This window comes from Melanerpes formicivorus, unplaced genomic scaffold, assembly GCF_026170545.1.
Source record: "Melanerpes formicivorus ecotype bairdi unplaced genomic scaffold, bMelFor1.0.p_v2 SCAF_26, whole genome shotgun sequence".
Taxonomy (NCBI): Eukaryota; Metazoa; Chordata; class Aves; order Piciformes; family Picidae; genus Melanerpes; species Melanerpes formicivorus.
Window position 1 is genome coordinate 10808049 of NW_027142378.1, and position 15234 is coordinate 10823282.

Here is a 15234-nt window from a genome sequence, read left to right on the forward strand (position 1 = left end):
GGTGGGGGTCTTCTAATAGCCAATTTAACCTCCCTAGTGCAACTTGAAGCCATTTCCTCTTGTCCTGTCACTTGTTTCTAGGGAGAGAAAACCAACAACCATCTTACTCCATCCTCCTTTCAGGGAGTTGTAGAGAGGGAGAAGGTCTCCCTTAGTCCCCTCCTCTCCAGACTAAACAACCCCAGTTCATTCAGATGCTCCTCACAAGACCTGTTCTACAGACCCCTCACCAGCTTCATTGACCTTGGGACCCTCTCCAGCACCTCAACATCTGTCTTGTAGTGAGGGCCCCAAAACTCAAGGTGTGTTTTCACCAGTGCTGAGTAGTGGGGGGCAAGCCCTTTATAGCACCCCTGCCCCATATTTTGTATGACCTGAAGAAAGCAAACTCTTAGCACATTAGTAAGGCTGCAAGAGGGGGTCAGCAGCCCAAATTTTGAGAGGCTGATAAACTTTCTTATGGCTGTTGATGGAAAGCAATGACTGAGTTCCAAAGAGCAGCATTTACAAGTGACTGGTAGGAAGACAAGACTTGTGAGGATGTAAATCAGTATCCTCCTGGTGGCACATCCCAGAGAATGACAAAAACAAACCAAGGATCATACATTGCAGCTTTGTTTAGAGAACAAAAGCTCCCAACCTTTGCCTGGACTAATGGCTGTCAGAAGAGGCTTATGATCACTCATCTTTTCCAGCTTCTCCCTCTGGGATATCAGCTCCAGCTCCTTCTTTTCCAGCAGTCTGCCAGATGGGTAGAAAAGCCCAATGGTTTGGGTTCCTTTCTCTTCTGTTTCCTTCAGTTCTGCCCTCCTTCTGGGCAAGGCAATAGGAAGAGGCTGCCAGGCAACTTGAGCTTGGAATTGTTTAGCCTGCAGGGGGGAGGAGGGAAAGGAGAAGTGTAAGCAATTGTTACAGTTTTAAAAGCTATGCTTAATTGTACATAAGAATTAGATTAATTGTGGGTTTTTTCCCCAGAGAATTCAGTCCAGGGGCTGGACTTATTCTCCTAAGAGGCTGAGCAAGTAACAGAGAGAAGTTCATTTCATTTCATTGGTTCTGCACATTTCTATACAGCTGAGGAACACAGAGTGGTCTCTTTTTTCCTTTCTGCTGCTCACTTGCTTGCTTGTCTCTGTTCCCTGAGCTTGGTTGCTTGGCCTGGTTGGTCTGTTTTTAGGCTATGCTAAGAATTGACTGGGAATGGGGTAGAGAGAACTTGTTAGCTGGAACAGCAGCCTTCTGGGCTGCACAGGGGAGTGCCAATCTGTCCATGGGGGTATTGTGGTGGTGTTGAATTGCAGAGATGTATGAATACATCTTGCATATGTTTAGTGCCTTTTACACTTTTATAACTGGTCTAGCTGTGTGAATATCATTTCATTTTGCTTCCAAGTTCTGGGTTAGTGTGGTAGATTTGCTGGGGGGGGGGGGGGGGGGGGTGTGGAGTGGGGTGAATTTCCAATTTGTTGGGGTGCAAATCCAACCCACAACAGTAATATAATTGGGTAGCATTAAATGGCTTACAAGCAGAAATTAAATAGAATATACAGAATGGGGAAGGAAGGGAAAAGGTAGCAGCAAGAAGCATTGACAATTCTTGATTTTAATTACCAGTCTGTAACAATGATGTAGCTTATCACAAATAAGTGTGGAAAAAAGAAGGCTGAGGGGAGACCACCTTGCTGTCTACATCTGCCTGAAAGGAGCTTGTGGAGAGGCTGCTGCTGGTCTCTTCTCACAGGTGATTAGTGACAGAACAGGAGGGAATGGCCTCAAGCTGAGACTGGACAGGTTTAGACTGGACAGTAGGAAAAAAGTTTTCCCAGCAGGAGTGGTCAGGCATTGGAATGTGCTGCCCAGGGAGGTGGTGGAGTCCCCAAGCCTGGATGTGTTTAAAGGTGGTTGGGATGTGGTGCTTGGGGCTCTGGTTTAGGGGTGAGCCTTGCAGAGCAGGGTTCTGGGTTGGACTTGGTGATCCTGAGGCTCTTTTCCAACCTGAGTGATTCTGTGAAATCTCTTCAGGTGCATGCTATGATTCCATGGCTGCTAGCAGAATGGCATGTGTGCTTGTGAGGGACAAGGGCTGGCCTGCCTAAGTGTTATGGTCTGTCTTAAACCAGAGTTTTAAAAGCATTAATACCTAGGCTAGAAAGAATACCAGCAGGACACATATATGTCACAAGTAATAAAGGTCCTTAAGAGCTAAAGCTTTGGAGAAAATGGTTGTTACCCACTCTGCTCTTTAGAATAAGGCTGGAAATCCAGCTGTGCTCAAACTCAGCTTTTGTCCCAGTGTGTGTCTTACCTCAGAGAAGCCCAGCGAGTTCCCAGCATCCACCAGGCTGCTGCTGGGGGAAGCCAGCCTTGAGGGAGGCTCTATGTAAACTCCACAGGACCCACAGAAGCGAGCGTAGGGCTGGTTGCTGGCACCACACTTGAAACAGGCAAAATAGGAGGGAGGAGGTCCAGGCTGCAAAGTTCAATGGAAGACCTGTCACTACAGACACGTATGATGCATGGCTCAGGAAGGAGAAAAGCAGTGGCATGAATTAAAAGGGAGTAAAGCAGCGCTGAACAGGAGCCAGTGTGTGTCCAGGTGGCCACGAAGGCAAACAGCATCCTGGCCTGGATCTGGAGTAGTGTGTGGCCAGCAAGACCAGGGAAGGGATTGTCTCCCTGTACTTGGCACTGGCCAGGCCACACCTTGAGTCCTGGGTTCAGTTTTGTGGCCCTCACTACAAAGATGTTGAGGTGCTGGAGTGGGTCTAGAGAAGGGGAACAAAGCTGCTGAAGGGTCTGGAGAGCAGAGAGGGAGCTGGTTGTTTATCCCCACTGAGGAAAGGCTGAGAGACCTGGGGCTGTTTAGTCTGGAAAAGAGAAGACTGAGAGATCTTATGAATGACAAATATCTGAAGGGTGGGTGACAAGCAGGTGGCACTAGTCTCTCTTCAGTGGTGTTCAGGATAGGACAAGCAGCAATGGACACAAACTGGAACACAGGAAGCTCCACCTCAACATGAGGAAAATCTTTTGTGTAAAGAGGACAGAGCACTGGAACCATGCCCAGAGAGGCTGTGAAGTTGTCTTCTCTAGAGACTTTCAAGACCTGTCTGGATGCATTCCTGTGTGACCTGCCCTAGGTGATGCTGCTTTGGCAGCAGGATTGGACTTGATGATGCCTAGAGAGCCCTTCCAACCTCTACCATTCCATGACTCTATGAAGCTGATGAGGCCTTCAGCCAAAAACATTGCATACACCATCCCAGCTGTGGTAATTGTCTACAGAGGTGATCATAGCCCTGACTAGACCTGGGAAAACTTGCCTTGGGTATCCCATAGCTTAACCTTTGATGGACAAGTTACTCTGGCAGAGTACCCAGCTGCAGCATCTCAGCTGATGCTCACTGACATGTGGTAATGTGTACACATATCCAAACCCTTAAGCCATGGACTGAGGTGGGGTCAGGATGTCATCTAAGCCCTGCATTTTTCTTTCCATAATCCCATGTGCTCTAAGCAAGTATTTTGATAACCAGCTGTGTACTAACTGACAGCTCTGCACTGACAGCTCTGCAAGGAGAAGGCTGAAATGACTGTAGGCCACAGCTGAGTAAAACCCAATTTGTCAGCACAAGGGACAGGGGCTCCAAACTAGAGAAGAGCAGATTTTGACTGGATGTTAGGAACAAGTTCTGCACCATGAGGGTAGTGGAACACTGGGACAGGTTGCCCAGGGAGGTTGGTTGAGGCCCCATCCCTGGAGGTATTCACAGTGAGGCTTGACAGGGCTCTGGGCAGCCTGATCTAGTTGAGGATGTCCCTGCTTACTGCAGAGGGGGTTGGACCAGATGACCTTTGGAGGTCCCTTCCAACCCAGACCATTCTAGGAGTGTATGAGCCCCTGAGGGCACGTGCCTTGGCTCCACACCAGTCACAGAAACGAGCATCACAGCGGTTAACACGATGGCATTTGGAGCACGAAACCGTCTCCTTCTGCTGGCCGTGGTAAGGTGGTGGAGTGTCTCCTCCAAACCCTGGCTGAGAAAACACAAGCAAGCATTAGGGAAGAAAACAGTTCTTATGGAGAAGAGTTCACAAGGGGAAGGAGGAAAGCTATCTGCTTTTCAAACACAAAACAACCTTACTTCAACTTAGAATAAGCAACAGCCTGACCTGGATCTCATGGTTTGGGGGTTGGCTTTGGTCTTTCATTCTAAAAGCACCTTGAAAGACAACCTTAGGTAGGAATACTCTCTTTTTTTGCAGAGTTAGTGCAAAAAATGCTATTTTTTTCCCCCTTATGAATGGTGTCCTCTTGTGCTGAGCATTTCTCAATACACCTCACATCCAAGGAGACTCAAAGTTAAAGGAAGGTTTCTCTGCTGCTGAATTCTTACTGTCAAGTCCAACCCATGACAGCTTTCTTGTTGCTGTAGTATGGCAGGTTCAGGCCATGAGTTTTCTCTTGGTTTAGTGTTTGCTGGGGAAGTATTTCTTATCCCCTTTTACCTCACAGAAGCTGTAGGTTACCTACCTTTCCTACTACAATTAACTTGGGCATGTGAAAGGAAACGGATTTTGCAGCTGACGTGGCTGGAGGTTGAGTTACTCAGGACAAGAAAGGCCTTGTTGGGACAAATAATTTGTTGGGTTTTGCCTTTGGGTTTTTTTTTCTCTGCAGCTCAGGAACATGGTTAAGAAAGAGAAGCTGAGGAAAAATCTTTTGATTACAGGGAGCACAACACCAAACAGCCCTGTTCTAACCTGTGCCTGTGTTGCACTATGGGTGCTGCAGTGTGAGGGCTGGTTTGGAAGAGAGCATTCACAAGAACCCAAGCCAAAGTATGTGCTATAGCTAAATTATTTCATAGCCATTCAAAGTAATATCACTGTCAGCACTAATCATTAATTATTCAGGCATGACTACTAAATAACTACTAACCAACCACACATTGCTAATTAGTAAAATTGATTATTACCACTCATAATCCTCTGTGAGCGTTTCACCTCCGCTCTTCGGTGCCACAGGTCTCACCACCTACATGTGCAGCTACCTCTTCATTTCCACACTCACTGAGGCAGCCAAACATACATTCATGGTAAGTAAGTAGAGATTCCTACTGAAATTCACTTTGCAATGACACCTCAGTGGCTGCATGGCACTTTGGGGACATGGTTTAGCAGCCATTGGTAGACTCCATGACCTTAGAGGTCTTTTCCAGCCAACACAATTCTGTGATTCTACACAGGAGCACTTGTAAAGCTCAGGTTGTTGCTATTGCAATAAGATTTCAACTTGCAGATCATCATCCTTCTCTCTTTTCTGTATTTGTCAAGAGGTGGAAGTAAAATGCATCTAAGGAATCAAGTGAGCAAGCTAAATGTGGAGTTGAAACAGACAGTGGTTCTGGGGAGTGGGGGAGAGGGCATTTATTGTTGCTTTGCTCACCTCTGTGCAGAATCACAGCCAAACACAAGCATGGAAGCTGTATGCATGCAGGGAAAGCAGCAAATGGAGATAAGAAAAAGCATGTCAAAGAATATTTGCCTTTTACAGTATACCTGAAATCAGCAAGAGAGAGTGATCTTCCTGATGTACACACTTTTCTACTGCAGCTGACAATAATCTGAACACAAAGGCTCCCCTGGACTACCTGTTTTCTAAGAACCTCCTGAGCTTTCACCATGGCATAGAATCATAGAATGGTTTAGGTTGGAAGTGACCTCCAAAGGTCATCTGGTCCAACCCCCTCTGCAGTAAGCAGGGACATCCTCAACTAGATCAGGCTGCCCAGAGCCCTCTCAAGCCTCACTGTGAATATCTCCAGGGATGGGCCCCAACCACCTCCCTGGGTAACCTGTTCTAGGGTTCCACCACCCTCATGATAAAGAACCTGTTCCTAACATCCAATCTAAATCTGCTCTTCTCTAGCCATTGCCCCTCTCCTATCACTCCAGGCCTTTGTAAACAGTCTCTCTCTGTTCTTCTTATAGCCCCCTTCAGGTACTGGAAGGTCATTATTAGGCCTCCCAAGAGCCTTCTCCAGGCTGCACACCAGGCTGCACACCCCCAGCTCCCTCAGCCTGTCCTCATAGCAGAGGTGCTCTGACCCCCTGATCATTTTTGTGGCCCTCCTTTGGACCTGCTCCATCAGGTCCATGTCCTTCCTATACTGAGGGCTCCAGACCTGTACACAGTTCTCCAGGTGAGGTCTCAGCAGAGCAAAGAGGCATTTGCAACCCTCACCTCCACAGGAGAAACTTGAAGGTATATGAGACATTTAGTGCTTAGGTGGGTATTTGTGATGGAGCATCTGTGGGAGCACTGAACTTGAATAGGACATGGAAGAAGGATTCTCTGCTTTTGTAACATAGGCACACAGGGATCTGACTGCAGTTTTCCTAAGGAAAAGTTTGTGATTTGATTTGGTTTCCCCTGGAGTTATTGATGCAAGAAGCCTTACCAGCTGTAGTTCAGGCAGTTTGCTTTCACAAGTCACACAGTGTTTGTGGTGAAGAGGACTTCCTGTGCCACACACCTGACAAATTACTTTACCCTTAAAGAGAGAGAGAATGTATTTCACATGGTGTTTGAAAACTGGGAACAAGAAGAGAACTTGGTGTTACCAAGAGCTGTGGTTATTCAGCCCTGCAGATGGAAGAGGTCCTTCAAGCCTGTGCTGTGGGCTTCAGACTTTAGCTGGGCCATGTTGCTTGGTCATCACAACTGCACATATCTTGGTGGCAATTTGTGCTGAAGTGTGTTACAGTTCCCTCAGGAGGCAGAGCATCAATACCTCCAGATCATTTTTATGGCTCAGTGTCAGTGTGCTTAGTCACTGCACTCACAGAAAACAAACAGTCCAAGATCTGCAAGGAAAACTGCTTACTTGCTGTTACCATTATTGTTGCTCTTGTTATATACCATGGAGGTGCACTAAAACTTTCACTATCAACAACTGAACTTCCACCAGGGCTAAGTGTAATGAGCCTGGTCTTTTGATGACTGCCACAAATCACTCCATGGTTGTCTTCACACCAACATGAAGGTTGCATAAAACATGAAATTGAGGCCAGTGGCTAAAGTCTAACTTGACATCAAGGCCTCAGACTGTGGATCTCCTTTGTTGTCTGACAGACTTCAGTCAGTACTTTCCTTTCAGCATCCTTTGCTTTCCAAAAGTATCTCCTTGCAGTTATCACAGAGGTTGAGATTGCAAGGGACCTCTGGAGGTCTTACCCCATCCTATACCCAGAGCAGCTTATCTAGGACCATATCTTCAGGGATGGAGACTCCACAACCTCTCTAGGCAACCTGTGCCAGTGCTTGGGCACTCTCAGAGTGGAAAAGTGTTTCCTTTATGATATCCAGAGAGAACCTTCTGTATTTCAGTTTGTGCCCACTGCCTCTGGTCCCATTACTGGGCACCAGTGCAAAGAGCCTGACTCTGTCTTCTTCATACCCTCCCTTCAGGTATTTATGCATATTGAGGAGAATCCCTCAAGTCTTCCCTTCCCTTCCCTAAAAATTCTCAGCTCTCACAATCTTTACTCCACAGACTCCCTTACTTACATGAATGCTTCTCTCTTTAGTGTGTCCATGTCTCTCTTGTACTGGAGAGCCCCAGACTGGACACTATACTCCAGATACAGCCTCACTAGTGCTGAGTATAGGGGAAGGCTCACTTCCCTTTACCTGCTAGCATCACACTTCTTAAATGCAGCCCAGCACATCATTTGACTTTTCTGAGCAGATCCCTGCAAAGGCCAAAGTCTGCTCTCCTAGAGTCAGAGGATGTGATCCTGCATTTTGCCCTTGCTCCTTCCTTTCAGGTCCTGAATTCCATCGTCCCATGGCTGTCTTTGACCTTCAAAAGCCCAAGAAGCTCTTTGTTCTCTCTAAGTATGAGACTCAGCAGAGCTCCCTTCTTCACTTGAATCAAACAGTTGTCATCAATCCCTTCCAGGAACCTCCAGATTTTTTAATGCCTTGCTGCTTTGTTCTTACAGCAGATATTGGAGTGCTTGAAGTCCCTCATGAGGACCAGGACCTGCAAATATGAGCCTACCTCTAGCTGTCTGCAGAAGCCCTCATCTCCTGGTCAGTGGTCTAGAGTAGACACCCATGCAATGGCACCCATGCAGTCAGGTGAGCCACTCTCCACATCTCTATGGTCTCAGCAAGATCATGGCCCTGGAACTGTTCAATATAGTCATCAACAACTATGACTCTGTCCAGTTGTGGGCTCCCCAGTTCAAGAGGGAGTCCAAGAGAGTGTCCAAGGGAGGCTCTGAAGATAAGAAAGGGACTGGACCGTATGAGGAAAGGCTGAGAGACCTGGGGCTGGTTTAGTCTGAAAAAGAGAAGACTGAGAGGACATCTGAATGTTTATAAATATCTGAAGGGTGGATGTCAGGAGGAAAGTGCCAGTCTCTTTGCAGTGGGGTGCTGTGATAGGACAAGGGGCAATGGATACAGCTGGAACACAGGAAGTTGCATCTCAACATGAGGAAAAACTTCTTCACTGTAAGGGTGAAAGAGCACTGCAGCAGGCTACCAGGAGAGGTTGTGGAGTCTCCTTTTCTGCAGACTTTCAAGACCTGTCTGGATGCTTTCCTGTGTGTCCTGTCCTAGGTGATCCTGCTTGGTGGGGAGTGGACTTGAAGATCTCCAGAGCTCCTTTCCAACCCCTACCATTCTGTGATTCTCTGACTTGGATGAAGTGAGCCCTCAGTAGGTTTGCTGACAATATCCACTTGGACACATTCCTCTGTGATTTAGTCTAGGTGACCCTGCTCTAGCAGGGAGGGTTGGGTTAGGTGATCTCCAGAGTACCCTTCCAACCCCTACAGTTCTGTGGTTCTGTGATACCGCCCCAAGCTGGGATCAGAATATTTGTAACAAAGCCATCTGCCAGAAGAAGGCATGCCAGAAGGTAAACTGCTGTTCTGTTGTACTGCTTCTCAATTACCTTGATGCAGCTGTTGGGCTGGGGCTGCAGCTGTGGGGCTATTGGTGACTCACACACAATGCAAGCGGGAGTATTCGTTGGCACGAGATGTTTGCACTCAAGACAGGGAGCCAGCTGAAGGGAAAGTCACATTGCAGCATGTCAAGGATCATAAGGAGAACATGAAGGTTACACAGTGTCACAGTACATGAGAGGTTGGAAGGGATCTCCAGAGATCATCAAGTCCAACTCCCATGCCAAAAGCCAGATCACTTAGGGTATCACAGCATCACCAAGGTTGGAAGAGACCTCAAAGATCACCAAGTCCAACCTGGCACCACAGACCTCATGACTAGACCATGGCACCAAGTGCCACATCCAATCCCCTCTTGAACCTCTCCAGGGGTGGGGACTCCACCACCTCCTGGGCAGCACATCCCAATGACGAACGACTCGCTCGGTGAAGAACTTTCTCCTCACCTCCAGCCTGAACCTCCCCTGGCACAGCTTGAGACTGTGTCCCCCAGGAATGTGTCCAGGTAGATTTTGAGTCTCCAGAGAATGAGACTCCACTCCCCTGGAGGAGCACAGGTCAGCAAGTAAGTTTTCAGGAAGAAACTTCTTCACTGAGAAGGTTCCCTGGGAGGTGTCTGAATCCTCATCCCTGGAGGTGTCCCAGTGACCCAGAGATGTGGTGCTGAGGGATATGGTTTAGCACCACACCTGGCAGAGCTAGAGAATGATTGGACTTGATGATCTTAAAGACCTTCCAAGTGAAACAATGGGATGATTCTGTGATAAGAGAAAACAATCAGAACAGAACTTCCCAAATGGAAGTGGGATTACTTCATGGTCTTGCCAGCAGTCAGTGCCTAATTTGCTAAGGAAGGTGGTTTCTGCAGAGATGATCTGCTGATTGTTGTGATGTTCTGCTGACCTGTGCTCCTTCAGGGGATGGAAAGGGATGCACTGGCACGGGGGGGATAGGAGATCCACATTCCTGACAGAAGTGAGCCAAGGGGTCAGCCAGGCGAGGGGCAGAGCAGTGTGGGCATCTGAAAAGGAGAGCAAACTGCCTGAGCCTCCTTTGGGTTTGTACTGCTGCACAGCAACAAATAACCTGGAACCTGTGGTGACAGGGCTCAGGCCACTGATTTCTCAGTTGGAGTTTCCAAGCTCTGGTGGTTCACCAGGCTGTGCCCTAGCAGCCATGAGCTCTCTACAAGATTCTGAACTCTTAACAGCTTTGTAAGGCAGAAAGCTCTCTGGCTGCTGTGGAGTTTCATACTTTGTGCCTCAGCAGCTGAGCCTCCTGGCACACCATCTGTATCAGGCTTCACTGCTGCAACATGGCAAACCACTGCTGGAGAGCACATCACCTCTTGCAATACTGATAATCACGTTGTGAGAGCACTCTAGGGAGCAGGTTCCCCTACAGCAGTGAGGGCTGCACTCTAATCTGAAATGCCAGCTTTTCCTCTGAGCTGACTCCTCTTAGGAATCATATCTTTTTTAAGAGATAAGATAGTTGAAAGCTGTGTATGGTGAAATGGAAACCAAACCATGTGCAAGAGGAGTTTCAAAGCCCTCCCTACAGCACCATCTCCAGTCACAAACCAGTGTGTGGCATGGCTTTTGTCCTTCTGACAGAGCCCCACAGCATTATCAGCTTGATTACAAAAGGCAATTGCTCAGATGCTTTCCAAGGCTAAATGTGTTCAGAGGAGAAGTCACTTACCTGAGGAAATCTGTTTCCCTATGGATCCTTGACACCTGTGTGCTTGCTAAACTTCTCTGGCCAGTCACTGCAGGAGAGCTGGCAAACTGAAATAAAGGTAACTCTTTAGCCTGGAGTAAGGGAATGTTTGCAAAATGCATGAAAGATTAGCCAAGTCTTTACAATGAAGATGGTTGAAACACTGAGCCAGGCTGCTGAGAGATGTGGTGAGAAGCCTCATCCCTGGAAACATTCTGGGTCAGATTGGATGGGTCTCTGAGCAAGTGGATCTAGCTGAAGGTGTTCCCACTCACTGTGACAGGGTTGGACTAGATGAGCCTCAAAGCTCCCTTCCAACCCAAACCATTGTATGGTTTTCTATGAAAATCAGCTACAGATGTTATCTGGGACAACCATCACTGGAATGTGTTGCTTTAAGGAGTATGTAATGTCATCACTTAATTCTCCTCCTATAGAATCACAGAACCCACAGAATTGTTTCAGTTGGGAAAGACCTCTAAGATCATTGAGTCCAACTCTCAACCTAACACCACTATGGCCATTAAACCACGTCCCAAAGTGCCACTTCCATGTCTCACTCTGCCCTGGTGAGACCACACCTGGAATACTGTGTCCAGTTTTGGGCTCCCCAGTTCAAGACAGACAGGGACCTGCTGGAGAGAGTCCAATGAGGATGATTAGGGGACTTGAGCATCTCCCCTGTGAAGAGAGACTAAGAAACCTAGGGCTGTTTAGTCTGGAGAAACCTGAGAGTGGATCTGATCAGTGTCTCCAAGTATCAGAGGTGTGGCTGTGAAGTGGAGGGGGCCAAGCTCTTTCTGGTGGTGTGCAATAATAAGACAAGGAACAATGGATGCAAGGACCAAGGGATGCAAACTTGAACATAGAAGGTTTCACTTCTGAGAGGTGATCTCATCAATGCTTATCAATACCTAAAGGGTGGAGGCCAAGAGGATGTGGCTGGGCTCTTTTCAGTGGTGTCCAGTGACAGGACAAGGGGCAGTGGGTACAAACCAGAACACGGGAGGTTTCACTTAAATGTAAGGAAATGTTTTTTCCTTCAAAGGTGCTGGTGCCCTGGAGCAGGCTGCCCAGAGAAGGTGTGGAGCCTTCCTCTCTGGAGACTTCCAGACCTGCCTGGATGCGGCCCTGTGCAACCTGCTGGGTGACCTTTCTTTGGCAGGGGGATTGGACCAGATGATCTCTGGAAGTTCCTTCCAGTTCCCACCATTCTGGGATACTCTGATTCTGCAGCTCACCAACAGATGGCCATAAGTGTTTGCTAACTGCAGATGGAGTAACCCAACAGAAGAGAACTGGTAGGAAAGCAGCCATCATTAATTTGCTTTGCCTGCTTTGGTGCTAACTGATAGCCCTGGACTGCTTTGGGTGCTCCCATTCCAGTGTGTACATCTGCACTGCTGCTGTACAGCACAGCCCCAAAGCATTAATTTCTGAGAGAGTAGATGAGAATGATCACAAAGTTATTCTTTTTGTTGTGTTCCAGAGCTCAGTTCTGATGACAGCCTTTTACAGCTGTCCTCAACACCCCTTTGCTTACCTGTACTGACTGTGCTGAGAGGGATCCATCTCTGTGCTCTGTTGCTTCCAAAGGACCAGCAAGGAACTTTGGTCCACGCAGGGACCTAGGAGTCATCTTTCTTCCTGTTTCCAAGGCTGAAATTGCAATCCTCTTGCTGGACTGTCATTCACTTCATGCAGTTAACATCTACCTTCATTACATACTCTTGCTTTAAATTCCAGTAGCTTAGCACATGTTAAAACAATGTATTTGACAGCCAGACTTTGGATTCAAATACACTGCATGGAACTACAGGAAATGAAACTAGGAATAAACCCTCAGTCCTACCCAGTTTTCTTTACTTTTGAATTCCTTCCTGCAAGCAACCCCCCAGCTCCTAAGAGTAAATTGATTTGTAGCCATGGATATGATTCCCTGCTCTCAAGACAGTCCCATTGCTGGCACCCTGGAATACCAGGCTGTATCTGTAGAGAAAAATCTGGGTGAAGCCTCCATTTCTGCTTTGTGGATTTATGGTGGAGTTGTGCTGCAAGCAAACACCAGTCAAGAACTCCCTAAACCCTCTGCAGTCCCACCCATTTAACAGCATATTGTGGCACCAAGTGAAGGCAGTGTGGGCATTTTGATGCTGCTGAAGAAAGGAATGACATTTTCATAGGTGTTTAAGAGCTAAGGTGAAAGGTGTGGAAGGTAAGTTTTATTCTCTGTTAGCAGCTGTCATGGTTGGAGTGTCTTTAAGGAACCACAAAGAAGTCTTCCAGGAGGACCTGAGAGGTCCAGAGGTGGACTGGAGAGTGACATTGTTGTTGTTTCTTTCCCATAATGCCTGCATCTCCCATTTAAAAGAGGACAGCACAAGCTGTTCCTTCCCCCTTTTTTTTCCCTCCCTGTCTACTCCTGGGTGGCCAAGGAGTGAGGCCTGGCTCAGCCTTGCCCATGCTGCCAATCTGGGCCTGGAGCAGCCTGGCTGGCCATGGAGCTGGGGAGCTGAATACCAATACAGTATAGGGGAGTGCAGAGAGGCTTGGTCTGTGTGTGTGAGGGCACTCAGGCCTGGGATTTCAGCCTGATTTGGAGGGAATTTTGTGGAAGTTTTGGCCTGAGGAGGTTGTGGAGAGCCATGGCCTATGGATTTCTTTGTATTTTATATGCCTTGCATGCAGCATGTAGGTTATGAGTAGCATTCCCATTTCAACTTTCCAATTCTATCCAGTCCTGATGTGGAGTTTTCTTTAACTACTCTGAGAAGAGCTGGAGAGCTCTGCCTCGCTCCTTGAACCCAGACAGCAGTGCTGAGGAACTGACATTGGAATTCCTGGAGGGTCTTCTGAGCTGGTGTTAAAATTCCCCATAGGCTCCCAGTGCTTTTATAGGAGTATTTTTCACTCTTTCAAACTGAGGCAGAAGGCCAATTCAGTTTTCTGAAGTAATACTATACCTTGAGAATCCTGGGGGGCTTCACTCCAGGCAGGCTTGATTGGCAACTTCACTCCATTCTTCTTTGGGTTTGCAGCCAACATTCCACCTTCCCTCTCCTGAAAAGAAATTACCTTTTAATTACAAGGGAAGGGTTTGGGTGTGCTCTAGGTGCACAGTACTCCAGGTAGGGTCTCACAAGAGCAGAACAGAGGGGCAGAATCATCACCCTCATCCTGCTGGTCACACTTCTTTTGATGCACTCCAGGACACAGTTTCATTCTGAGCTCCCAGCAACCACTGCTGGCTCTTGTTGAGTTTTTCATCAGCTGACACCCCCAAGGCCTTCCCTTCAAGACTGCTCTCAAGCCACTCCAAATCCAGCTTGTATTTGTACTTGGGATTGCCCTGACCCAGGTGTAGAACCTTCCACTTGGCCATGTTGAACTTCATGAGGTTTGCCTGCACCCAGCTCTCCAGCCTGTCCAGATCTCTGTGGATGGCTGCACAGCCTGACAGGGTGTTGGCCATCCCCCCAGTTTTGTATCATCAGGAACTTGCTGAGGGTACTCTCAATGCCCTCATCCAGGTCCTTGATAAAGATGTCGAACAAAACTGGGCCCAGTACTGATCCCTGGGGAGCTCCAGTTGGTCTTTGCTGTAGAGGGCCACCCCCCTGGCTGTCTTTCCTAAAGAGCTTGTACCCCTCTAATGCCACACTGCAGTGATGGGAGCCACCCCACTGCACCTCAGCAAGGCCAATGGCATCAGAGCCCTGCAGGCATGCCCACATCTGTAGCTCTGCTCACACCCTGCTATAAAAGACCAGTGAAAGATAGGGAAAAACAATATGGGTGCCCTGGAAATTTTCATACTACAAAAAGGACCAAAGCAGCAAAGATGGGCAGAGAGAGGAAACATGTCAGAAGTCAAGCAGCCAAGGTTTCATCTTTAAGTAATATCTACAGTATTTTATGTTCACACCAGGGGATGACTGCTAAAACTTACCTGTCTGGTGCTGTCTTGTAGGAAATTCCTGGTGTTGCCTTCAAGAGAGCAAAGGATGTTTGGCTGCTTGTACTCTACCAGAAACACCTTTGTTACAACTGTGCTCTTCCTGCAGTCCCTGAAAAGCAAGGTTCACACAGCTGTCTGCAGGCCACAAACCCATGTACAGCAGCAAGGCAGTCACCAACCAACCTGGAGCATCTCTTTCAGGCTTGCAAGTCATCTTTCCAAGTGGTAAGTATAAAGCCTGGGAAATGCTCTAAGGAAAGTCCTGGGTCTCTTTTTTCAGGGGGTGGGGCAAGAGGGTTGGAAGGTTTTTCAGTTTGGTTGTTCTTTCTTCTTGTGGTTTTGGTTTGGCTTGATTTTCCTGAAGTCTAAAATGTGCATGGTAAGAAGTTACCAGTAAAAATCCCAGAGTGGTTTGGCTTGGAAGGGACCTTAAAGATCATCTAACTCCCCCTGCCATGGGCACTAGACCAGGCTACTCAAGGCCTGATCCAGCCTGGCCTTGAGTACCACCAGAAAGGAGGCATCCACAGCCTCCTGGGCAGTCTGTTCCAGTGTCTCACCACCATTGT

The 15234-nt window shown here is 47.7% G+C and overlaps 1 protein-coding gene across 1 annotated transcript in view; it reads right to left on the reverse strand.

Annotated features, from left to right (window-relative positions):
• DZANK1 (double zinc ribbon and ankyrin repeat domains 1) overlaps positions 1-15234 on the reverse strand; it is a 30297-nt gene that overhangs the window by 9590 nt on the left and 5473 nt on the right. Inside the window, exons 4-13 of the mRNA XM_068153654.1 lie at positions 14657-14774; positions 13671-13767; positions 12251-12366; positions 10690-10775; positions 9889-10006; positions 8973-9086; positions 6465-6557; positions 3916-4038; positions 2306-2470; positions 641-869 (exon numbers count right to left, since the gene is read on the reverse strand). Coding sequence (XP_068009755.1) covers positions 641-869; positions 2306-2470; positions 3916-4038; positions 6465-6557; positions 8973-9086; positions 9889-10006; positions 10690-10775; positions 12251-12366; positions 13671-13767; positions 14657-14774 — 1259 coding nt within the window. The remainder of the gene's footprint in view (positions 1-640; positions 870-2305; positions 2471-3915; positions 4039-6464; positions 6558-8972; positions 9087-9888; positions 10007-10689; positions 10776-12250; positions 12367-13670; positions 13768-14656; positions 14775-15234) is intronic.